The sequence below is a fragment of the Ornithorhynchus anatinus genome, chromosome 3 (assembly GCF_004115215.2).
Source record: "Ornithorhynchus anatinus isolate Pmale09 chromosome 3, mOrnAna1.pri.v4, whole genome shotgun sequence".
Classification (NCBI taxonomy): domain Eukaryota; kingdom Metazoa; phylum Chordata; class Mammalia; order Monotremata; family Ornithorhynchidae; genus Ornithorhynchus; species Ornithorhynchus anatinus.
The window spans coordinates 70955048-70982630 of record NC_041730.1 but is presented as its reverse complement, the minus strand read 5'-3'; the positions used below and the strand labels follow the sequence as shown (position 1 = coordinate 70982630).

The 27583-nt window shown below is 39.6% G+C and overlaps 1 protein-coding gene across 2 annotated transcripts in view; it reads right to left on the bottom strand.

Moving 5' to 3' along the window:
- WDR7 (WD repeat domain 7) overlaps positions 1-27583 on the bottom strand; it is a 447173-nt gene that overhangs the window by 301959 nt on the left and 117631 nt on the right. Inside the window, exons 15-19 of one of the 2 annotated variants that reach the window (XM_029059993.1) lie at positions 24221-24990; positions 22126-22214; positions 12875-12964; positions 8125-8243; positions 6613-6736 (exon numbers count right to left, since the gene is read on the bottom strand). In XM_029059993.1, the coding sequence (XP_028915826.1) occupies positions 6613-6736; positions 8125-8243; positions 12875-12964; positions 22126-22214; positions 24221-24990 (1192 nt within the window). The remainder of the gene's footprint in view (positions 1-6612; positions 6737-8124; positions 8244-12874; positions 12965-22125; positions 22215-24220; positions 24991-27583) is intronic. The other variant, XM_029059994.1, reaches the window with a different exon arrangement.

The following is a 27583-nucleotide window of genomic DNA, read 5'->3' as shown; positions in this document are numbered from 1 at the left end:
GGCTTTCCATCCACCTCTGAATCAAACTTAAGCTCCTTCCCATTGGTTTGAAAGCACTCAATCACCTCGCACCTTGCTGATTTCCCTGATTTCCTATTACAACCCAGCAATCTCATATAATAATAATAATAATTATGGTATTTAAGTGCTCGCTGTGTCCCAAGCACTGTTTTAAGTGCTGTGGCACATACAGGGTAATCAGGTTGCCCCACGTGGGGCTCACACGTTTAATCCCCATTTTACAGATGAGGTAATTTAGGCACAGAGAAGTTAAGTGACTTCCCAAGGTCACACAGCACACAAGCGGCAGAGGCGGGATTAGAACCCACATCCTCCGACTCCCAAGCCTGTGCTCTTTCCACTAAGCCACACTGCTTCTAACTTAGCACCTCTAACACCAACCTACTCTATCTCACAGCCAACCCCTCCTCTACATCCTGCCTATGGTCAAGAACTCTCTTCGACTTCCTATCCAATAGACCACCACTCTTCCCCAGCTTCAAAGCCTTATGAAAATCACATCTTCTCCATAAGACCGTTCCCAACTAATCCCTTGATTCCCCTACTTCCCTCTCACTTCTGCATTGCCCTTGTGCTTGCACTTTTTTCCCATTAGTCACTCCAGCTTCAGTTCCATGGCACTTATGAATATACCCAAAATGTATTTTAATATCTGTCCCCTTTAGCCCATAAGCTCTTCGTAGGAAGGGAACATCTCTCCCACCTCTGTTATACCGCAATCTCCCAAGCACTTTGCAAAAGACTCTGCATGCAGTAAGCGCTCAAGAAATAAAACTGATTGATTTAGTTGCACACAATAAGTGTTCAATAAATACCATTATTACTAGTGCTCCTCCTCCTGAAATCAACTGCAGAGGTTCAGTCTCTGGGAGACGCTTTTGACCCCAAGCTAAAAAGATTCAAATGAGAAAAAACCTTCAAAGATTCCCCAGTGAGTCCCAGCCCCCTGGCAGGGTGGCCCCAAAGTTTGGCAACCTGGAAGGGATCAGCGTGGCTTAGTGGAAAGAGCATGGACTTGGGAATCAGAGGACATGGGTTCTAACCCCGGCTCCGCCACTTGTCTGCTGTGTAACCTTGGGCAAGCCGCTTAACTTCTCTGTGCCTCAGTTCCCTCATCTGTAAAATGGGGGTTAAGCCTGTGAGCCCCACGTGGGACAACCTAATTACCTCGTATCTACCCTAGCGTTCAGAACAGTGCTTGGCACAAAGTAAGTGCTTAACAAATACCATAATTATCATTATTATTATTATTATCCCTAAATGGTCAGCTCGGGAGACTCATGCCCACCTATGAGAAGACCAAAAGGTGCTAGTCTCTCTTGGAACTCATTGGAACTCATAACTGAGAAAGAGTTTGAGAGTTAATGTGACCATACGGGACATGACTGAAGCCTTGGAAGAACATTAGACTTGGCTACACAGTAACAACTGATTGCTGATGGTTTTACGGACTGACTTTAAATGAGGCTGAAGATATGTCGTCAACTTCCCTGATTTTTGTTAAGAACCAGGAAAGATATATTTTCCTGGGATGGTTTCAGAGTAATCTTTCCCAGAAACAACAAACAACTAGACATAGCAAAGTCCCTATTAGTCCAGAGAATCTATGATCACTTTCCATATTGACATAGCCAAGCTGAAACGATGATAAAAAATGCACATGCTCTTACTTCTTGGTTTGAAAATATGGGAAATAACATATCAACCAAAAGCATTTGGATGGGAACCCCACTTTGTGAAATTAGTAGTAGAGATCAAAATGTAACGTCTCCTCCAGGAGGCCTTCCCAGATTAACTGCTAATCACCCCAGGTTCTAGCTTCCCGAAAATGCCACTTCAGCACTTCACCACCTGCACGTCTGTGTACACAAAATCACCTACAACACATATTCACAACTTCATACTCTTATTACATGAGCACTAACTCATACCTCTCCTATGAATTGACACCTTATCGTGAATATGCATATGCAGATGAAGCACAGAGATATGCCATATAATAATAATAATAATGTTGGTATTTGTTAAGCGCTTACTATGTGCCGAGCACTGTTCTAAGCGCTGGGGTAGATAGAAGGTAATCAGGTTGTCCCACGTGAGGCTCACAGTCTTAATCCCCATTTTACAGAGGAGATAACTGAGGCACCGAGAAGTTAAGTGACTTGCCCAAAGTCACACAGCTGACTAGTGGCGGAGCCAGGATTAGAACCCACGACCTCTGACTCCTAAGCCCAGGCTCTTTCCACTGAGCCACATTGCTTCTAGGGTTCCCCATAATGGAAAGGTCTAAGCCAAAGTCGATTCACCTGTACTGGCCAGCAGTGGCATGGGAAAGGCACTGCTGGCCAGAGTGAGAGGCAGCGTGGCCTGCGGGATACAGCACGCGCCTGGGAGTCAGAAGGACCTGGGTTCTAATCCCAACTCCACCACTTGTCTGCTGTGTGAACTTGGGCAAGTCACTCAACTTCTCTGTGCCTCAGTTACCTCATGTGTAAAATGGGGATTAAGACTGTGACCCAACATGGGAAATGGCCTCTGTCTAACCTGATTACCTCATATCTACCCTGCTGCTGAGAACAGTGCTTGGCCTGTAGTGAGTGCTTAATAAATACCACTATCATCATCATTATCAAAACGTTGATCACAGATAACATCAGAGACTCAAGTTTTTACAGTGTGGAAGAAGGCAATGGTAAACCATTTCCGTATATTTAACAAGAAAACTCTTTGGATACACATATCAGAACGACTTTACGACAGATGATAGGACGTTCTGAAGAGGGTGCGTCCATGGAGACGCTATGGGTCAGAAATGACTTGACATTTGAAGAACTCATGCGCCTTTTCTCTTTTTCTTCCTCGTCCTCTGTAAATTATTTTAATGTCTGTCTTCTCCCAAGATTATAAACTAATATTTTTACTTCTTCTGAATACTAGCCAAGGGACAACTGACAAGATCTCCCTCAAATCTCCTAACAGGGAACATAGACTTTATTGTTGTGGGCCACTGGAGGACCAGAAAAAAGCTCGAGAATAGCTCAAAGCATCCATCTCCTCTCCTGGAAAAACATATCAAGGGATTTTCACTGATTATAAAATATTCTCAAGCTACTCCTAAAAAAAAAAAAGTCCTATTATAATGAGGTGGCCTGCAGTTGTTCAATCTCTGACATGACAAATCACAAAAATCTGTGAATCTAAGCAGCCCTATTTAGAAATGCACTATTTCTTCTGAATGCGAAAGGGGTTAGAAAAGAAGCTGTAAGAATTGCCCGCCATGTTCTCTCACAAAACAACCATCAAAGTCTTGCATCTGGTGGGCTTTCAACTCTGTGGCGCTATAACTAATAGAAAACTATCAATGACAAAGAAAATCACCACTGTGTCACTGGAAATCAGGCCTTCTGTGTCAGGACGAGCAGCTGCAGACAGCAGGAAAGAGAGCAGCTTGGAATGTGGCATCTGGGAAGGAGTTGTTCTCCCTGAGCAGAGGCTTTGGGAAGATTGGGATTCCAAGATTTGAAAACAGCAACAGGTGCTGCGAGTAACAAAAAGCACTAACCCAACAAAAGACAATCTTTAAATGCATTTAGTTTGGCACAGTTTGTGTTAAACACACACTTTTTGTAAGCACACTCAGGGGGAGTTTGGACAGCATTTCATCAACAGCAGTGTTATCTTCCAATATGAAATGCAGTTGTCTATGTTTTTGAATACATAAATTCTAAGAGAGTTTATTTTATATTTTGCGCCAAAAATATTTGATCAAAATTCTAGACCTAAAAACTTTTGGTAAAATCTATTTCTATTTGACTAGGGTAGTGAAACTAGGTAATTAAAATAAATACTACTGAAAAGCCTTCATAAGACAAACATTCATATCTACCTGAAGCATCACATAAATCAATACATACACAAAAGGAATTAAAATTTCCATATTCAGTGAGTAATTACTTTCTGGAATTGGATTTGAAACATCAGATAATTTAATCCCACTCAACTGAAGTCCTGGGTTTTAGATTCAGTGTCCTTGCAGGGTTTCTGAGCAGACTTTGTGAAGCTGGGACAAGGGATCAGCAGGTTAGGAAGCCAGTTGGGAGAAAACTTGGTGGAAAAAGCACCTGTATAAGCACTGCATAATGATTTTATTCAAATACATTTTTTTTAATTATTCCAAGGTTAAGTCTGGCAAAAATGTGCACCAATGAGAGTCAGTCAATATCCCACTAGAATGGAAACTCATAGAGGGCAGGGATTCTATCAACCAACTCCCCTGCATTTTCCCAAATGCTAAGTAGTGTTCAGCATACGGTAAATACTCAAAGCTAAGAAAATATTTTGAATTTATGAAGTTAATAATAATAATGTTGGTATTTGTTAAGCGCTTACTATGTGCCGAGCACTGTTCTAAGCGCTGGGGTAGACATAGGGGAATCAGGTTGTCCCACGTGGGGCTCACAGTCTTAATCCCCATTTTACAGATGAGGGAACTGAGGCACAGAGAAGTTAAGTGACTTGCCCACAGTCACACAGCCGACAAGTGGCAGAGCTGGGATTCGAACTCATGAGCCCTGACTCCAAAGCCCATGGTCTTTCCACTGAGCCACGCTAAGTTCCTGGGCAAGGCTCAATGAAGACACTAAACATTGTCATAACTAGGCTGCCTATTACTTTTCATACCAGGAAGTTGAATTACGAATATAATTATAATTGTGAGGATTAGATGAATAAATTACATGGAGCTTATTTTAAAATGAAAAAATTGTCTTGAAATGCACAATCTGGTTAACTCCAAGTTATTTTTCTCTTCCACATCACAGACTGCCTCCACTATCCATTCATTCCTTTTACAATCACTAGTATTTCTGTTATGAATATATATGTGTGTATACATACATAGAGAATAATAATAATGATGATGATGATGGTATTTAAGTGCTTACTTAGTGCCAAGCACTGTTCTAAGCACTGGGGTAGATACAGCGTAATCAGGTTGTCTCCCATGGGGTTCACAGTCTTAATCCCCATTTTACAGATGATTGAGGCACAGAGAAGTTAAGTGATTTGCCAATGGTCATACAGCAGACAATTGGCAAAGCCGGGATTAAAACCCACGTCCCCTGACTCCCAAGCTCGTGCTCTTGCCACTAGGCCATTCTGCTTCAATGTATATCTTTCTCTATAGGTTTGTGTGCATGTCTATATGTATATCTCTCCATAGTGTGTGGATATGTGCATATACATAAATGTATGTATATATTGAGTTTTTCCCAAAGGAAAAATTTTGACTGTGAATACGCATTCTGATAAGTCTTTCTGGCTACTTCTCTTTCCTCCATCCTCAAACTGCCCCTCAATAAATATTCACTTCTGGTACCTTCACTATTATCACTGTCTGTTGCTTCTCTAAGGACCTTCATCTATGAAGGGGTGATATAAATTGTCTATGAGTTGTTTCCAAAAGTGGAGTCTAGCACACTAATATGAAAATCTGAACTGGGGGGCATGACAGAATCACAAAAAGAATTTGGCCCGAGGGCCAGGGGATTGCATCAGGGAAGGAGAAATGCAAGGTAACAAGCACAACTAATCATGAATACTATGAGTACAACTTCTTGTGCAACTCCTGGGCTTGCCCGTCACCGTCATTCCCCCCTAGACTACTTTGGTTGCCTAACTGGGCACACCATACAACAATCTGGGGGGGGAATCCTACTGCCATACATTCTTTTCACACGCCCTGCCCAGCAAGACTGGATCTAGAACAGGTCCTCAATTGTTTGCGATTCTGTCTTGGCACTGATATTAAATATGGCACAAGAGTGACACTGATGAAACTGTCCTGTCTACAACTAAACCCCTTAGCAGGAATGCCAATATCCTGCAATATCCTAAAAGCAGCATGGCTCAGTGGAAAGAGCAAAGGCTTGGGAGTCAGAGGTCAAGGGTTCCAATCCCAGCTCTGCCACTTGTCAGGGGTGTGATTGTGGGCAAGTCACTTAACTTCTCTGGGCCTCAGTTTCCTGATCTGCAAAATGGGGATTAAGACTGTGAGCCTCATGTGGGTCAATCTGATTACCCTGTATCTCCCCAGCACTTAGAACAGTGCTCTGCACATAGTAAGCGCTTAACAAATACCAACATTATTATTGTTATTAATATCAAACCAGACCGGATGGAGGAGAAAAGGCTAGTAACCAAGGTGAAACGTTGAGTCGAACCACACACCACTCATACCAGGCTAGTCAGAAAAGTGGAGGGAGGGATGTGTGTGGGTGTGTGACCACTGGAAACCAGAATGAGAAGCTCCACTAATGCCAAGAACATGCCAAGTGTGACTTGTGCCATTTACCCTACAGCACTGCTATATATCTATATAGAGAGATATAGATAGATATATGTTTCTGTCTCTTTTATTCTATATTCTATAGCATTCTATATAGAGAGATATAGGTATACATATCAAGGGACAGGCTTGATGGTCACTGGCAGTGGCAAGTGTATTTTTGGTGAGCAGATCGTTAGGTTTACAAATAGATGCAATCAGCTGAACCATTTGAGGGCAAGCCAAAACAAAAAATAAATACTCACGGGACATAACGCTGTCCATATATTGAGGTAAATAAGGAGCCCAGGCATCAATCGTTTCCTTCCGTCCTCCTTGTTCAATTCTCCGAAGTTCTGCTAACAATAAGGCTTGGGCAGCTTCTCTTACCTAAATAACGCAAATGGACCCAAATTAAAAGCTGGAGGTCTAGCATCACTTCCGCTTCATTGTCTATCGAAAACTAGGTTGGGAAATAGGCTTATTACCTCGAAACATAAAGTTCTCAAGTGAGCTGGACAAATATAAAATATAAAGCAAGATTGTTTTTAGTTGTATTTTTCTGTATTTCAGCCAAGGGGTAACAGTATTTATTAGGCGCTTAGTCTGTGCAGCATACTACACTAAGCCCTGTAATTTCAGCTGGCTATAAATCTTGAATTAAGGTCATTGGAACATTCACTCAGCAAAAAATGGCAGCCATATACTATCTTGCAGAATTAAGACCACACTTTATAGTCTTTTCAGGCTCGAATGACAGAAAATACACTTTTAATGAACTATTATAAAGTCTTAATAGTAGCTTGAGAATATAAAAATATTCTGTTGTGGGTTTAAAATATTCACAAAATACTATTTTTTTCCCTGTGTGCTGGCACAAAATGAATCAAGTGGATTTCCAATTAAACTAATCAGTATATACCTACTCATATTCTGGTTGTCCCACATTTTATCCTTGCTCCTTTTAAAGTTAGACATTCAATCTTTTTTTTTTTTTGGCCAAGGCAGCACAGGTATGATGTCAAGGCCATTAGTCAGTGATCAAATAACCAGCCCCTAATCATTTATTGACTCCAGGCACCTTAGAAAATGCACCTTGGTAACAAATGAAAAATATCTAATCTCAGTGAGATTTTAAGAATTGAAGCATTGTGAATTTCAAATATTACACCTCAAAAATGAGTCTTTAAATTTTCAACCCCTTACTATCAACTATTTCTAAATTGCATCTAAGCTGAAACAAAGTGGCAAATGAACTAGCAGAACAAAGAACACGAGTATACGCTAATGTATTAGGTAAATTACTTTCCATTTTGCTCCCAGAGTAAAATTTGTTTCCTAGAAAGACATTTGCTAAACAAAAATAGATTTTGTTTTAAGTGTGATTCCAGATTTCACAAAATTAAAACAATCTTTCAAAAGATTAAGGCAGGTAAAAAGGCATTTCCTGACAAGTACAATTATTGGTTACATACGAAAAAAATGCAGTACACATGGTGGATATTGTGTCAGTACCTGGCTTTTAATGCATTATTAAGCACCTTCAACAATAAAAGAACTTGTAAAGAAAACTGCTGAAACTATTCAGACTATTCATCAAAGACTTTAGTCTTTCCAGTGCTGTACAAAATTTGTTTCCTATTAAATGAATTACATAGCCTCAAACCAGAAATTTTAAAAAGAATCTGTTTCAGAACTATTTATAAGCTTTGTCTAAAATTGCCATTTTCATAACCAATATCCATTTTTGTTTTCTAATTATACCACCTTAATATTACCTCCAAGCATCGATCTTGCCACCTGCGAGCCAGCATCTCCAGAAGTGGAGGTCTAAATTTATCCAATCCCAGTAGGTCTGGCAGCATTACACAGTGCATAGCAGCTAGCTGACTCCATCCTGTTGAATTGGATATGAAAATAACATTTAAAAAAATTTGGAAAGTTCAAATTTTTACACTTGTATTTTCTGTATGTGCACAGAAAATATGATTTGTCCAAATTGGTGTCAATGTTGCACTCTTCTATGATGAGAAATGAGTAGCTAAAAAGCTTATTGCCTACAAGAGTACTGGCTATCAGACAAAATAAATTTTAAGTGGCCCCAAATTTACTGTATTTTGATTTATAATTTGGAATTTGCCACTTGAACCTCAAAGAAAAGTTCATATTAAATATTAAACAAAATTTCTGACCCCCAGAAATGTGGAAACAACACAAATGGATAGGAACACCATTGAAATGCAACATACATTTAATAATAGAGTGGCACAGAAACAGTTATAGATACCTGTTGATGACAGATTTGAAACTGCTTTCAAATATCCATTTAAAGGGGGCTCCAAGCAGAGATCAAAAGATGAGCATGTGTCAGTTAAAACAAGGCCATCTGTGTGTCACTGTCATCTGCCGAAAAGGAAAATTCATTCCTTCTCTGTTGTGGGGCGGGGATGGGAGGAGGCCCTATTTAAAGTGTTTGATAATCCACTTTCTCACTGACCAAAATTAATTTTAATTTCTACACTTATACTGGAGGTAAATTAATTGGAGGGGGGGCGGTGCGGAAATGAAAAACTAATTTGATATTTTAGATGTTTTTATTTTTCCCTTGAAAAGACATTACAAATTTAAGGTTGCTAAATATACGTTTCACATGCCATTTTCATGCAAATATATTATCAATATTGTGTCTCCAAAAATACAAATCCTAGTTTCCTGAATAAAAGATTTAAATGTCCAATTATGCACGGCTGAGATTTTTAAAACTATACAAATACGACCATATGTCCAGAATTGGGTGCCAATATGTTCTTTTAAAAATCTGAAGTCAAATTATGATGATTTCTGTGCAAAAGGAGACCAGATTGTCTTCAGAGCGAGAACTACAAGACTGGACTCTTCTCTGGATTAGACCATGTGTCCTGGTCAATCTCTTCCCTCAAGTCATCTGAATCAGAACAATGGGACAACTTATCTGACCCATCCCATGAACTCTGTAAAAATAAACTAATTTAGGATTACAAAATGTGTGAGAAATTGCATCACTACATATACCTAATTTCTATTGAGGAAAAGAAAAGCATAAATTATCAGGAGTCACCTCATTAATGAGGAAGATATCCTTATGTTTAAATGTTCTAAAATTACCTTAAAAATAAAGGCACACAGCACATTTGCTTATACAATGATGCACTGCTTATGAGTTGTTATATCTGAAGCAATGGCATTAAAATATTCTCACCCACCTACAGACTGAAATACAAATTTAAACCTAATATAATATTTTTCCCAAAAGTTGTAGACAATTAAAAAATTAAAACAGCTGAAAACTTCATCTTTAAACTATTTTTTTTAATTTGGTATTCACCCTCTACTTTTATAATAGTTCAATGTGCTTAACTGTTATTTTAGAATTCTAATCCATATGTGATTTGCTTATCTAAGAATAAATGAATGTCACTGAAATAATGAATTTTAAAATGGCTATAGCACACTGCTGTGGGATGTTTAAAATGTTGATCAGTACAAATAAATTAAAATTATGGAAAACATTTTAAATATCAAGTGTTTAAAGAGTACAGATCCAAGAGTACAGAAGGGAGCAGGAAAAGTGGGCTTAACCGGGAAGGACTCTTGGAGGAAATACGATTTCAATAAGGCTTTGCAGGAGGGGAGAATGGAGGCCTCTTTTATATGGAGAGGGATGGAGTTCCAGTCCAGAGGGAGAGTGTAGGTAGAGGGTACCAGAGGTAGGTAGGTAGAGGGTCAGTGGTGAGACAGACGAGACTGAGGTATAATAAATAAGTTGGCATTGGAAGAGGGAACAATGCAGGTTGGGTTGTAGAAGAAAATGAAGGAGGTAAGTAAGGTAGGTGGGGGGAGTTGATTTACTGCTTTAAAGCCGATAGTACGGAGTTTCTGTTTGAGGCGCACCATCAAGCAAATTACTAAAACAAAGCAACAAAAATTATTTTAAAAAAACATAGAACTTTCAAAAACACCACCTGGCCATCATTTCCAACAGTCTCATTCAGGATATTTTTCTGGGCAAAAAACCTAAGTTCTGTTCTCCGTTAAAGAGAAAGCTTAGGTATTAAATAAAAGGCAGGTCACTTCTAAAAATCATCATTTTTCCACATACTTGATACCACATGCAAACATATATGCAGCCTTCAGGGAATGAAGCAGTGGTTCTTCAGTATAAATCAAGTGACCAATTGTATTATTAGGACCTTACAATGTGAGGAACACTATACTAAGCACTTGGGAGAGTACAATACAAAAGAGTTGGTAATTGGGGACTACATTTCTATAGTCAAGGGCTAGAAATATACATAATGTCTCGCCATTTTTTGGTTTGGAAACGCCAAACCCACCAAAAAACATGGTACTTATTCCAGCACATGGAAGCAGAAGATAGCTCCAAGGCAACGCACTCCATGATGACGTTTATGATACCACGCACATATTTAGCTAAGCATGTTCAGCCACTGGTCTGCTGTGTGAACTTGGTCAAGTCACTTAACTTCTCTGTGCCTCAGTTATCTCATGTGTAAAACGGGGATTAAGACTGTGAGCTCCACATGGGGCATGGACTGTCCAACCTGATTAGCTTGTATCCAGTCCAGTGCTTGGTACAGTGCCTGGCACATTATAAGCACTGAACAAATACCATTAAAAAAAAGAAAGCCCTGGGCAATATTTCAGATTACATATTACCTGAGTCTCAAGAAATCACTTTAGTTGGTTCACATAAGCTAATATTCATTCATTCAAGAGTATTTATTGAGCGCTTACTATGTGCAGAGCACTGTACTAAGCGCTTGGAGTGTACAATTCGGCAACAGATAGAGACAATCCCTGCCCAATAGCGGGCTCACAGTCTAAACGGGGGAGACAGACAGCAAAGCAAAACAGAACAAAACAAAACAAGCGGTCTAGTGCAGACATCAAGATAAATAGAAGCATAGATATACACATCATTAACAAAATAAATAAGGTAATAAATAATATATACAAATATGTACAGTGCTGAGGAGAGGGGAAGGGGGTAGAACAGAGGGCGGGAGGGGGGAAATGGGGAGGGGAGGAGGAGCAGAGGGAAAGGGGGGCTCAGTCTGGGAAGGCCTCCTGAAGGGCAGGGTCACCCCCAGAAAATGATAGGGTCACCCCCAGAAAATTGAGAGAGATTCAGGAAATCACATGAGGCAAAGGAAAATATGAATGCACTGAGGAAAAGCACCTCAGGTCACCAAGGGTTGACCTGATTCCAAGGGGAACTGAACTATGAGGTTGACGGAGAAGCCTCTGAAGGTCAAGACAGCTTCCACTTCATATTAGCTTCCACAGATATACCTTGCCCTCTGTATAGACACAAGGAGGGCAGAGGAGTTGGCATAATGGTTTTTTCCCTAGATAGCCCAGCATGGAGCGATGAAGAAGCATGAGAGCCAGAGGACTATTTTTTCAAAGCCGTAAATATTTTGTTTTTGACTGCTGAATTATTGAGTTGGCTTCCTTGGGGTCCGTGTTAACTTTTCTCCAGGTTTATGCCAATTAAGAGCCATCTGTGATTCAGTGTATTCTTTCCAGCCCATTACTATGTTTCAGAACTCAGTAGGCACTTGATAAAAAGTTTGCAATTTGTGTTTGATGGGTTCTGATGGTCCCAAAATGAAGGAATTTTACTTTTGGAATCAAAACTGATTCCTAGTAGGAAACTTGTCCATCACCCTTATCAGGAGAACCACTCATCACTAAAAATGATATGCCAACTTGAAGTCTATTGTATTTGAACAAATCAAAATTGAAGGGTTAACTTTTTTTGCAATCCAACACGGACAAAGCTTCTTTACGGTACACTAATGCAACATCAAGGACCCTATCAGGGAGCAAATTAAGAGGAAGAGATGGAAGAGGGAAGCGGGGTGGTGGGAAAGAGGAAACCATAACGGTGAAGCAGCAGTCCAGGAAAGGTTAATGGAGGAGAAGAATAATACCCAAGCAGGGAAAATCAGAAGCTATTACTACCCTAAGACTTTAAACAACTATAGCTCTCCCTCATCCCTGTAATGGCTGTTTCTATAACTTTCCTACTGCTTCTCAGAGATAAAAACAGATGTGTATTGACTTTTCAAAAACATCCTGGGCATACACACAGAAATTTTTCATAACACATCATCATCCTGTCACATAATAGGAGTAATATTATAATAATGTTGATATAACATATTAAGCATTTACACAGGAGAGGTGTTAGGCATGATCCCTGGCCGCTCAGGGGCTCACAACCTAAAAATTAATAGAACATAGAGTAGAAAACAGTTGATCGCTGAGGAAGCATGACCTACGCAAAACATGCGAGCAGGACTAAATTTAGTTCGTCCTAACTGCTAAAGCTATACCAGGAACTTTTTGTTCTCACAGACTACAAAACAAATGCATGTGTAAGTTAAAGAACCATTTCCCAACAGAGTGTAAGCACAACGTGAAAGCAAAGGAATAAACTGTTAGAAACTAAAGTGAAAATACCTTCATTTACTAAGAAACAGGTATGTAAAGCAGGAGTAGGAAGGTCAGAGCGATCAGCACCAGACCGAGCAGAAACAACAGGTGCAGCAGCTTTCAGAAGAAAATAGAATAAAGACAAGAGAGAAAGTGAGATACAGCAGTGCCAGAAAACGTTCATCTGCATTAGTGAAGAAAGAATGAAAAAGGAAAACAGGCAGAGGCCTTGACACATGTATTACAGAAATGAAAATATTTTACCAGAAGGCCCCATCGATTAAAAAATTGCAAAAGAGTGTGTTCCCATTCAAATTCAAATATTTACTATTTTTAAATTTAACTTTTGATTCAAGTTAGAAGTCATGCCAAGTATTGTTACACAACTGGCAAAACTTTGCCTATAACAAAGAAAGGTCAAAAAGTGGTATCAATGCCATTTTGTTAGGAAATTAATCTCATGCTACAGTGTGCCCCTGAATATCTCTCCTTAAGTGTGAATTATCCTCAAAATAAGAAATGCCATATTTTCGGCTGCTTTCCTGAAAGTTCTCTTCCACTCTACAAAAGTTATTCTAAACTACCAAATAAATCTCTCTACTTGTGATATTTTTAAAGGCCAAACCAATCATAAAAAAAAAATCACAGCGAGAGATCCTGTGTATAAACCAATATATAAATAATCTATGCTTTTCCATTAAAGTTTTTTTTCTAAAGGACAAATATCCCAGGGGTTAAAGATGACTGTTAAAAACTGCCTAACTGTTACAATGACGGCAATTCAAAATGAATAACAAACTTTATTTTACCCACTATTACCTCTGGGCTTCAATTATCATATGAAAAGGCAAAAGGACCTTATGGCACACACATTCTACAACTGGGGGTCAATGTTAAGATTTCGAGGTCACTATTTGACACTTCCTTCCTATGGAGAAATTAGCATATGTCATGCACAAGCATCTTCAAATTAATCCCTCTCTTTTATTCAGTTGCTGAACAGCAATAGGTTCAGGCTCCTGAACAGATTAAGCATTGTTTTCTGAATGGTATGTTTGCTTTTCATGCAGTGAAGTTCTTTTGTCACCCTAGGACATCTGCATGAAAACTACTTTTTCATAATTTCCACACGAATGCATCATAATGTCAAGCTGGCACGTGTGACCAGATCAGGAACACTAGGGTAACCATCAACCCACGGCACACTAGAGAAATGCAAAAGGTGGTTCCTTATCGATGCCTTTTGCAGATAAAACTAAACTTACTCTAATGCGCACTTACCGGGGAAAATACATTTAGCCTTCAATTTCAAATCCCCCAAAATCTAACTACAGTAGTCCAATTTATTGTGAAATCCATTAAAGACTGACTTCTCAATCCGTTTTTTTTTTCTATTTATATTAACAGGTACAACTGGTGTGAGCCAGGAAAATATCTACCACCTTCATTATGAGGAAAGAGCAATCCTGATGGACTTGTGTCTGGATTTTCAGGTTTGGGCTTCCCTGCTACCACTTTGGCTCAGGAGGAACTAAAATATGGCTTCCCTGGTTTGAGAACTTATTTCATCGTTGTTTAGGAAAAAAAAAACCCTAAAAATAAGGGCTAGACTTTTAGTATACTTTCAAAAGAGTATGAGAAATTTGTAGATAGTGGTGGGAATGAAGTGTCTATTAAAAGTCAGATAAAGTTTTTTAAGTTAAATGAGGAAAACACTGTCTTGAAAAAATAACAAAACGTTTACATAGTCGTAGAGATTTTTAGTGGCTCAGTGTACCAAGGACAGCTTTTCATAAAAGTCTCAGCCACCGCTGGAAGTGATGTTAGCAATAAGTTCAAGTAGGGTCACTGGCTCTCTACTATTTCTAGAAACACATACGGAAAAGTGGCATTTGTCATCACTGCAATATTGCCTCTCACTGCTTTGCACATTTTCTGGCCCCACTTCAAACCACCCAAGCCACAATAGGCTGGAATTCCTTGCTCCACCACCTCTGACAATCCACTATATTTACAAAACAATATTGAAGAAAAAGCCCTCCTGGATTATAGATTACATATGTAAATGACATAAAACATTCTATTCAATAACAGTCTTAACTTATATTATCATAGAAATCACTTAAAGTAGTATGCAAAAAATTGTCATCAGAGCACTATATAAGGAAATGCATCACGTTAAAATGTAGGTTGCAGCAATGGATTTTTAAAAATTTCAGAGGGAAATTATTTTCTTAGAATTCTTTGGCAAGTATTGGTGTAAACCTTTCACAATATTATGTTTGAAAAAGTTATTTGGCAATGGGAATTTTAGCTAAAGTTGAAGGGACAGCATATAAAGGGAAAGGACAATTCTGACAAAATTGAAAGAAATTATCAATCGATAGTATTTGAACACTTACAGCGTACTAAATACTAAGCGCTTGGGAAAGTCCAGAGTTGGTAGACATAATCCCTGCCCGCAAGGAACTCTCTAGACTGCAAGCTCCTCTACCCGGCGCTTAGCACAGTGCTCTGCACAAAGGGTTTAGTAAATATGATTGAATGAATGAATGGGCCATAAGCTCCTCTCTAGGTCATAGGCGATAAAGCAGGGCAGAGAAGATGTCTACCAACTCTGTTATACTGTTCCTTCCCAAGTGCTTAGTAAAGCATTCTGCACATATTAAGTGCTCAATAAATATGATTGACTGATTGATAAGGAGCTTACAGTCACCCTGGTTCCAAACAACTTAAGTTGGCAGGGGATTTCTGGGTCTTTGGACACAATTAAAATTACACCAAGGATTCAGGGAAGATGGCGGCACATTAAGTACGTGCGTGGGAGGGACCGATACAAGGTTTACTATGTCATGTCCTGTGGTAAACACTGGGGTAGATATAAGGCCATCAGATGGTGTACAGTCAGAACTCCACAGGGATCAAAATCCAGAGGTCCCTATGGGGAGCTGGGGCAGTCAGAAGTACTTCATTATGGGCAAAGAATGTGTCTGTTTATTGTTGTATTGTAGTCTCCCAAGAGCTTAGTATGTTGCTCTGCACAGAGTAAGTGCTCAATAAATACGATTGAATGAATGAATCAAAGTCAGGGAGCCAGGGCGTGGCGATGGGGCCAGGCGGGGCATAGTAAAGGGGAAGGACTCAGGCCCAGGGATCTGGACATCAATCTAACCCAAAATTCATTGTTTTCACAAAAACCAACAAACAACGACAAAAAAAACAGAATGGATGCACCATAAAATATATTCAATAATATGCCTTTTTCCCCAGAAGTTGCCATATCATAGATATAATTTTGCAGCTTTATCAGAGATGGAAATAAAAAACCATTTAAAAAATACAGTAGACATTGAGATGAGAGTAGCACATCTCTTTCAGGCTAATTATTTTACCTCCTAGCCATCTGAAGTTGATAACTTCTTTAATGTATGGAAATCTGAAATCAAATTACTTGACTGCCTTAAGATATAATGTAAGAATATAAAATGTTTTACATTTTAAATTATTCTTATTTTGAAATTGGATTTTTAATTCCCATTTTTAGTGGGGTACCTGCAGTAAAGGCCAAAAATATTAAAAATGCATTAAGTAATATGATATATGCCTCTAGAAGGAAGCGCTCTACACAAAGGCACCACCAGTTCGATGCCTAACCAATGTCCATCCCCATCTGTGCAGGCTAAGTAAGAAGACTACCAAACTGCAACTGTGAGTTAAGAGGACAAAAAGCAAAAATTTAGTAAAGAGAATAAAATTATTCCATCAGCCCATTTGCAAAAAGAGAACAAAAACAGAATGCAGGAGATTTTTCCTGGCAAGCACTTGAAAATTAATAATTTATTTCCATTTTTAACTAAGACCTGAATATGGAAACCACCATGTTGCTTGGGAAAAACTAAAAGCCAAACGTGGGCTGCAAGGCCCTAAATCCAAGTTCCATCAATATTAGCTACTAATTTTTACTTCAAACTTGAGTAAGAGTCCCAGCAACCTTTATTTCTTATAATTGGCATTTCTTATCAGCCATTACCTACCCCACATCTCAGTTTAGAAAGTTGAGGTAACCACTTATTTTTAAGAGGAATATTAGGCATTTTTTTTTAATGTTTCCAAAAGTTTCCTAACAACTCTTGCCCCTTTTTAGTAGTGGTAGTAATGGAATTTACTTTTTTTCCAGTTAGTATAATCTTATTTGTTCAGTTGACATAAATAAATCTAGTCTACAAGCATAAAGCCTCCCTTTCTGGTTTTACTAATTCAGACAGTGAGATTCTAAAAGGCAGACCATAAGCGCTTAGTACAGTGCTCTGCACAAAGTAAGCGCTCAATAAATGACTGAATGAATGAAACTAAAGTATTTCTCACCTTCACCCTTCTGCTGCTCAAGAATAATAAAACTAAAGTAATCCCACTCTCTGAAAGCATGGTTGCCCCTCCTATATAAATTTCATATATAAATAATATATATGAAATATTCTCACTTTAAAAGTTGTTCCTTGTCCACCCAGGAAGATTTCTTTTTTTTTTCCATCATAGAGGAATCCCTCAAAACAGAATCTATCCTATAAAACCCTTCATTTTGAAATAGAGAGTATGCCAAGAGGAAAATGTGTGCCGTCACGGAAAAGAGTGGCACAGCACTTCAGTAAGTTTGGCATTTGATTTTTACAATGCCAATAATTAACAGAACGCTCACAGTGTGCTAGCTACTATTCCATACAAAAAAAAAATATCTGGACTCCGATTTCAAGGTGTCTATAGTCAAAGCTCTTCAATTACTGTATTAACATTGAAGACAATGGCTCATGTGGATCAGACTTCATAGAGCTAAAAGTCAGTAGGCTAGAAAAAGTTGGGCATCCATCAAAAAAGGAGCAAAAGAGAAGGCAGTTTCATATGGCCTCCTGGATGGCATTCCAACCATTAGGAGTAAGTGGTAACTGCTGAGCACTTCATAACTGAGAAGCAGCATGATCTAGCAGATAGAACACGGGCCTGGGAATCAGAGGAATTTGGGTTCTACTCTCGGCTCTGCTAGTTGTCTGCTATGTGACCTTAGGCAAGCCACTTAACTTCTCTGTGCCTGTTACCTCAGCTGTAAAATAGGGATCAAGAGCCCCATGTGGGATATAAACAGCGTCTATAAGCCGGAGTAGCCTGTAGGTACCCCAACACTTAGTACAGTGTCTAACACTTAACGAATACCATTAAAAAAGAAACAAAACCCAACTGGAATAATGACGGGATATGCATTTTTTCTTGGTAACCACATCCAGACAGTTCTTTGAGAAGCAGCATGGCATAGTGGAAAGAGCACAGGCTTGGGAGTCAGAGGACATGGGTTCTAATTTCGGCTCTGCCACTTGTCTGCTGTGTGACCTTGGGCAAGTCGCTTAACTTCTCTGTGCCTCAGTTACCTCATCTGGAAAGTGGGGATTAAGCTGAGAGCCCCACGTGAAACAACCTCACTTTCTTGTGTCTATCCCAGTGCTCAGAACAGTGCTTGGCACATAGTAAGCGCTTAAATACCATTATCGTTATTTGGCTGACTTCAAAGATTAAGAACAGCAGCTCCAGGTAAGTATAAAAAGCACAGCCGGGTCCCAGGGGCACCTTCTCTCGTCCCATCCCATTTTGTGGGGGTGAAGTCCCACCCTTGCCTCTCCCCAACCCCGCAGAACCAGAGGAGGAGGAGCTAGACCGTAAACGGCCAGAGAATCCTCACCATTTACAGCTCTACTTTTGCAGAGGGCGGTCAGAAAGTAGGGGCAACTTCTGACCTTCCACTTGACACTATGGGAGTGAAGCCTGCCTTCCCAGCCCTTTAGAAGCCGGGAAATCTGCAGCAGTTTTTAAGCAAAGATTACTGTTCATTCCATCGTATTTATTGAGCACTGTACTAAGCTCTTGGGAGAGTATAATACAACAATAAACAGGCACATTCCCTTTCCACAATGACCTTACAGTCTGGGGGCGGGCAAGGGGGGAGGGGAGCAACGTGACATCCTCCTAGGACTGTTGGAGCTACTTATTTTAATGTTGACTATATTTAGTCTAATTGTTTGTAATATACTGTGACTGGTATGTAATTGTTACCTATTTTCTATATTTCTGCCCTCCTCATTTTATACCGAGACACTTGTAAGAGAGGGACCAAGAATTATGTGTTTAACAGAGGTGTTAATCATTGTATTCATCAGCGAGGAACACAGTGCCTGACAAAATAATCACTTAAGACCACAGTTGAACTATAGCATTTGTAAAGCAGCGTGGCTCAGTGGAAAGAGCCCGGGCTTGGGAGTCAGAGGTCGTGGGTTCGAATCCCGGCTCCGCCGCTTGCCAGCTCTGTGACTTTGGGCAAGTCACTTAACTTCTCTGTGCCTCAGTTACCTCATCTGTAAAACAGGGATTAAAACTGTGAGCCCCACGTGGGACAACCTGATCGGCTTGTATCCTCTCCAGCGCTTAGAACAGTGCTTTGCACATCATAAGCGCTTAACAAATACCACCATTATTAGTATTAAAGAGTTTGCTATGTGCCAAGACTTGTGCTTGGGCATTGGGAATGAAATGAGATAGTCTGTTCAGACAAAGTCCTAGTCCCATAAAGGCTCACAATCTATTGATGACGATCAGTTTTTCTGCTATCAAGAACCACTGGGAAAAAGGATTCAACTTGGTTAAATTTTAATTGCAATACAGGAATTATTTAGACAGAACCTAAATTTAGCCCTTCCTGTTGCCGAAATCCCTAGATCCTCACACCCCCCAGAAAGAGTCAGATAATGTTTTGCCACTGACCGTTTTTGAAAGACTCAAGAACATTAACAAATAAAGTTGAATTCGTGCAAGAGAAACCTTCGTTTTAGCGAGAGATGATAAAAATACTCAAAGCAAGCACTCACTGAATCAAAAGATAGGGCAGAATGCTTTTGAAACTTGGAAGCTAGATCTCTGCATCTCAATGCCCATCCTATCAAATGATGATGGAGCCGAACACCACGTGCCATAGAGATGGGGATAAACTGCAGAAGCTCTCAGACTTGAGCGGTACAAAAAATAGTGACAATTTATAGGTCTTAACCACAGAGCCAAGGCTCCAGGTACCATATAACAACACTTGGCTCCACACAAGAGTTGACGTGAAATCACTTCCAGGTGCAAGGTTTTAATGAATCACTGTTGTCTCCCAAAAATGACTGAGCGCGTCAAATTCGGAGGACAGGGATTTTCTCGACAGAACTCCTCCAGGGAATAGTGTATATTATTGTCGCCGGGTATATTGTTGTTCTATTGTACTCTCCCAAGTGCTCAGTACAGTGCTTTGCACATAGTAATCGCTCAATAAATATGATCGAACGATGATTGTATAGCGGTGTGAGGCCAGAGAAATTTAGAGAAGGAACACAGGTGGTACGATATGGACATTCCGGCAGAAAACAAAACAATGCAGGCTGGCTTGGATACCAGCATTTCTCTGTCCAGTCCCTATAAAAGTTTTCCAGCTACATTCCCTTACATGGATTGTCCGTAGCCGTCCTTCCTATTCCTTGGAACGATGCTTTCTATCAAAATGCTACAGCCTAGAGCAGTACGATCTTTGGAGCATGGGGAAAATGTACAATCAAACCAGAAGGAGAAGTGGGAGAGCAGCACAGATCGAGTTACCCTGATCTATCTGCTGGATGGAGGCAATGAGCATCTGATTTTCCACTCCGTATTCAGAGAGATCGCTGCGTGGAACCAGGCTATCTGTGAAAGTTTCGAAACCTTCCTCTAGAAGAAGAGATGCCTGATGATCTTGCTGCTAAAGAATATATCCAGGAGGCTAATGCGTGTCCTACAGCTCTACAGGCTCAGCCCGGAAACTGTCAAACTCAATCCCTAAAATGAACAATCTAGAGCTCAGTTCTCAATGCCCCGTTCAATGCTCTCAACACTCAATGCTCCGCCGGGTGGGGATGCATTAAGCCTTCTACTCTCAGCCATTTGCACCAAATGAAAGTGGGATGACTTGACCAGGTCATCCAACTCAACACCACTGGGGTGGTGAGGTGATTGATATCTAGTGAACGTGTCACATATTGCTACTGGAACACTTTCTAACATCCGCTCCCCTTGCAAAGAGGAAAAAAGAACGAGAGCAGAAACAGACCTCCTACTGAAAAAAATAAAAATCTCCCTAACGGCAGGAAGTCTGTGATGCAGTTGAATTTAACTACATTAAACATACAAAAGCTAAATAACTTTAGTGAACTTATTCTTACAAGACACTTTAATCAAATTTTTTTAAATAGGACGAATTCATTTCCCCTTGAGTGACAGCCTCTATGTGGACTATCATTGCCTGATCTGCATAATTGAGCAAAGTGGCAGAAAAGAATTTACCTCACCACCCCAGAAAATCTTTCTTATGCAACATGAAGAAAACAGAAGATAAGCACGGAAGAAAAACCGAGAGAGAGAGATCTGTTGTTCTATTTTTTCCCATTTAGTGAAGGTCCAAGAGAGAAGCCAATATTTAGCAACTTGTTCTCTTTTGAGCCTGTTACGAGACAGTGGTCATTTTTAGAGTTCGGTTCTGGTATTCTGCAGAATGGGTTGAGAAATCAGAAATCATATTCCTTCAGTGAAACAAAATCTGACAGAGTCCCAAATGTCAAAAGAACGGTACATGCTCAAAGTCAAACACAGATCTGCAGACTTCTAAAGAATTTTGATCCCAATTCTCAACTTTTAACTATAGAGACTAGACAGGATCAACCAACGGTATTTATTGAGGACTTACTGTGTGCAGAGCACTGTACAGAGCGCTCAGGGGAGCATCATATAACGGAGTTGGTAGGCACATTGAGAGGACAACTCACTGTAGGATTTTTTATTATTGAATTCAAAATCCAATGATTTCATCTCATTTACCATCAAAGCGAAAGTATCTCCCCAAAATTCTGCAAATGTGGGCTACATTTTACATAGTTCTTAAATGTACTGAATATTGCCCGTATAACTTTAGCTACTGGAAGGTTTAGTTAGACCTATCCTATGCAAAGACTATTCCAATATAGCAAAATCAGCCATTTTTCATTTACTACTACATGAACCACATTTTTTTTTTTAACTGACATCTTAATTACCCAGATTTTCATCTGGAATATAACAGCTTTTCTCTTCTTTAACAGTTACAGACACAACGAATGCTATTATTATGCATTAGCTGAGCTTCTCCAGTTTCTAGAGCTGAAATGTCAAGTCAATTACATAAGATGATTTAATTTTACCTTGTTTAATCTGTCCTTGAACAACATTACTGGAAGCTGGAGGGGAACCCTTTGCTTTAGAAAGATCTGGGGTGCTTGGCCGAGGTGGCCTTTAAAAGAAAGAGAGAGACACAAGGACATTGTAATTCACCACTGGACAATAAACAAAAGAAAATACACCAATTTCAATCCAGTTAAAAAAGTACTGAAACGCAAAACTTAATTCCTTAGTTTTATAGTTTTATTAAAGTATTTATTGTAAACTCATCAAACTGAGTAGTTTCATTCACTGCACTAAAAAGGCAACCATATGTGCTTCCCGGCATGAATGTTTGCCTACTGTGACTGTAGCAATTAAAATAATATATATATTATAGGAAAAATATAAATCTGGTACCTGAAATTTTCTCTAATATTTGACTAAGGAGAAGCCATTTAAAAGAGATTTAAGGTACTATCACTAATTGTTTAATGACCATTTAAAGAAGTAGAAATAAACGCTCCAAGAAATTCTGAAAACCAGCACAATTGAGACAGCAATCCTCCCTTGGCCACCTGATCTACCCAGGGTGCATAAGCAGGGCAAAGTGGAAATTCTAAATCCTTGATCTTACAATTTTAAAAATGCATAAGGGACTGGGGAAGCAAAGCAAGAATACTAGTTTCTCCCTCAGACGCTTTTCTTTCCCCTATCTGTCATTGACTTTAATGTCAGAGAAGCAGCGTGGCTCAGTGGAAAGATCCCAGGCTTGGGAGTCAGAGGTCATGGGTACGAATCCCAACTCCCCCGCTTGTCAGCTGTGTGACTGTGGGCAAGTCACTTAAATTCTCTGTGTCTCAGTTCCCTCATCTGTAAAATGGGGATGAAGACTGTGAGCCTCACATGGGACAACCTGATTACCGTGTATCTACCCAACGCTTAGAACAGTGCTCTGCACATAATAAGCGCTTAACAAATGCCAACATTATTATTATGTCTGTCTTCCCCACTAAACTACAAGCTCTCTGTGGACAGGGATTGTGTCTACCAATTCTGTTGCACTCTCCAAAGTGCTTAGTACAGTGCTCTGCGCACGGTTAACAGCATGGCCTGGGGGAAAGAGTAAAGGTGCGGGAGAAAGAGGACCGGGGCTGTAATCACGGCTCTGGCTACTTGCTCTGGGACCTTCTCTGTGCCTCAGTTTCCTCAACTGTAAAATGGGGATTCAAAACCTGCTCTCCCTCCTAATTATGCTAATTAGAATACTGATTACTAATAATAGTAATTATACTATGAGCCCCAAGGAGGACAGGACTGTTCCCATTGTGATTAACTGCATCTACCTCAGCACTTAGAATGGTGCTCGACACATATTAAGCACATATGTACCATAAAAAAGCAATTTAAGGGGAACACCACAAACTATACAAGTTTCAGGGACTCATACATGAGAGCAACAATTCATATTCCTATTGCATATTAGTTGAAAATATTCTGAAAAAAATGAGGAAGAGGACTCTCACGTGCAGAGAATTTTCCCCGTTGTCACAACAATGCATCTAAAAACATTTAGAATCACAAAGAAATTCCCAGTCATCTCCCAAAAGAATCACTGCCCAGGCCACAGAATGTAAGGTCACCACTGAATAGTAATCATTACAAAGGTACACGTTAGAAGCAAATCACTGTAATTAGATTACTTGGATTTAACATATTAAATTAAATTCTAGTAGGAACATTTAGTAGGAGTCAGGTGGAATTCCACGGATAGTATGATTTAATCAAGTGCTGACCCTGGAATGACATTTTTCTCAGTAAATCTCACAAAAGAGGAATACGCTCTCAAATTGGATCATTAACTCAGCTGTTGAGCATTTTCTTAGGGTGGGGATAAAACTAACTTGGGGTCTATTTTTCACCAATACGATCATTTCAACTATTCTTTAAATTATCCAGATTAAGCCACTGTTCTTAAATAGCTTCGATATGAAGAAAGGAGGAAGCAGTAAATCAAGAAGGTGGGTCTTGAAGTTTGTGGGATTGGTTTTTTTTTTTGTTTTTGAGGGGGTGCTGTTAGTATATAGGTGTCTTTAAACAATAAGCAAAATAAATTAACACACAAAAAGTAATCCACACCTGGTAGGCCCTTTCTTCATATGATCACCAATAAATGTCGCATTGGTCATGCTCATCAAAGTATTGGCCAAAGAAATAATTGAGAGGAGGTGTTGAGTGGTGACAGCACGGGATACTCCATAAGTCCCCTTTCCTACTCCATCTGCTCCTGGCGGCCTTTGTCCAACTTCCATGTTTCCAAAAGATGGCTTACCCACGGGCTGATTATAACCAGGAAGCATCAGAGACATATGGCCTCCTCTGGACAGGAGACCAAATGATACCGTGCAGTGGGGTTTAAGCATCCCAAGACGGTCCAGACAAACTTCATCCAGAACTTCATTCAAACCCCATGCGTGAAGACAAGACATAAACAGTTTTGCTGTGTCCATAGTTAGGTTATACTCTAACAGGGTTAATGGCTTGGATTTGCTGGACCGATATTCTGGATCGCTCTCTTCCCTTCTCTGCCTCATCGTCTCCTCGTCCTCGTCTTCGTCGTCCAGGAGGTGTTCCTTGATGTTCTCTTTGATCGTCTCCTTGACTTGCTGGAAGAGGACTGCTGCTCGTTTACCAGCCAGAAAAGAGCCTGCTTTATCAGAACTGCCGGATGCTTTTTGCAAACTCTCTGGGGAAATAAGAGCCGTATTGGGCCTAGAGGCCTCTTCGGTCAGTAGCTGAATAATCAACGCTTCCACATCAAAGAAGAGCACGTGTATATCCGGGTCCGTTAGGTTGGTCTTTATTGCTTGAACCATCAGGGAGTTATGAGAATATTTAGGTAAATTCCCCTGCAATAATGATGTTTAAGAAATTGTTAAAGCTAAAGGCATTTATCTTTCATGTTTGAAAATTACACAAATTATCCTTAAATAGTTATATAGTCTTCTAGAGTAGGAGTCAAAGATACCTGGAAGAATTCAGAAAGAAGTTAAAATATAAATGGAAAGATGTTGTGCTTAGGCATACGTTGAATACTTACAAAAGTCCCTATTTTGGTAAACACAGAAAACACTTCATTATTAGCTGAATTTATAAATAAAAATCATCTCTTGGATGGAGAGATCTATTTTCCAAAGAGCTCAGAATATTTTACACCTTTTTTTTCCCTCAATACTATTTGATAAGCATTTACTAGTGCCAGGCACTATACTAAGTGCTGGGTTAGATATACACTACTCAGATTGGACACAGTTCATGGTTCATGTGGAGTTCACAGTCCCCATTTTATCTGATGAAGGACTAAATCATCCTTCATCCCCATTTTACAGATGAAGGAGCTGAGCCTGCTACCCTAGTGTTAGGTTTTGTAAGATCGGTCCTAGACCCCCTAAAATCGCTACCAGTTTTTGCCCCCACATTGAATAATGAAATCATGGCATCTGTTCATAATGAACAAATTATAACTAATTCTGAATTCATGAAGCCCAAATTGACATGCTTTTACAGTATTTAAAAAGGAGATATACAATTAGTTCTCCAAAAATAAGTATCTTCATTGGGCATTTTCACCCTTTTATGCAAGCTCCTCAGAGTCAGAAATTGTGTCTAACAGCTCTGTTATATTCTCCCAATAACTTAAAATGGTGCTTTGCACAAAGGAGGGACTCAATAAAAACCCCTGATTGATGTGCAATGAAGCTCACAGTATGGAAATACTGACTGTATATTCAAAGTTCAGGAATTCGTCTAAGAAACTTGACTCTAAATAAAAAACAGTGATCTGATTTAACAAGACGCAGGAGAAAAGGAAACACAACACTGACTTACTCAAAATCCTGAATTCCCAATACATTATCTCACTCAAAGTCCATAAAACAACTATTAAAAAGCAAAAGGCTCACAAAGATATTGTTTGAGATTAAGGCAATGTTATTAAGATAGAAATCTCAATTTAAGAGAAATTTTGGTTGAAAAGTATTCCGGGTCAGGTGATTTCCTCTGCATTCTAAGATGGATAAAATTTGGATATAAAATGGAAAAACCAATAAAAGCATACTGCCTTTTGTATAGTTTTCTACCAAGAAGCATGGAGTACTTTATCAAACCCATCTACCGTAATAATGCCGTTGTTTTCTTCTAGGTTTTTACATGTAGGGAAACAGAGACTAGAGATGTCACCCTGCTAATCGGTGGAAAAGCTGGGAATCTGTCCAGTTCATATCTCAGCCTCCTAGGAAACAAGTGAGAAGACTAGGACTGTAGCCTGACTCGTTGTCCAGTATTTCCTTCACTAGATTACACTGGACACGCACACACACACACACACATATATATACACACACATACACATATATATATATATATATATGTATTGATCATTCATGTCAAGCTAAGAAAGCTCTTAAATTTGGAAGTTCTGATAAAAATTCAGCAGTCTGCAGCAACAGCAAATCACAACTCTCCTAGTTCCCTTTCAAGTTGTTTTTTTAAACCCTGGAACCTTTAAAGAACTCTCTAATTGCAAATTTTGGTTCAGGTGAAAGGCGTGACTGTAGCAAGAGCTACAGTCAAAAACCATTATCGCTGCAAGTCCCATGGCCTTCACAACCAGTGGGATTCTGATCACCACAAAAACCACTCGCGGCTACAAAAAGATTTTCCTAGATTTTCAAATCTGGTAAAGTGGTAGCTGAGTAAATACCAAGTCTAACAAAGGAATCACAGGCAATCTGCCAGTAGGATCTCACAGTCATTCTCAGGAGTGTGATGCATTTCGATGGGAAGAGTAAACGAATGTACAAAATCCTTCCCACAGCTCAAAATTACACTGTCCATCATAGCCTGGTAGCTAAATTAAGCTTTTAGAGAGACGATGGCCACATCATAGCATCAATATCCCGATGTCCTAATTCTATCATGCAAGACGGTGTGGGCTTTTTGAAATCCAGACATTGGTTAAAACGGCTTCAACATGACATTTACAGGCAGGGTAGTAAGATTGATACGGGGTCAAGTGTACTTGAATTTTTCAAGAATTTCACCTAAAGAATCATTACAATCTGCTCTGCCATTAATTGTCTTGGAAACCAATATATGCATTCAAAGAAATAAGGCACAGAGAGTAAAATGAGAGCAGAGCATCAATTCATTTCGGATGTTTTGGGAAAATGTCCAAAGATTTTCCTTCTCTTGGGAGTTGAAAAGGCTGATGTATAACACCACTGCATTTTCATTAGAACTCTGCGTTGCCTTGTCGTTATTATAAAGCACAACACTGCTCCTGAAGCTAGCTCCACCACCATATACACACAGGTCAGTAATGACCTGAGAAGCAAAGGTGAAGAAAAATAAATGAAGAAGAGTACACAGTTTCTGCGACCGGAAGCTGGTTCACGGAAAAGTCCACAGAAGCTTTCACCGGCAGTTGGGAGTGAAAGGTAA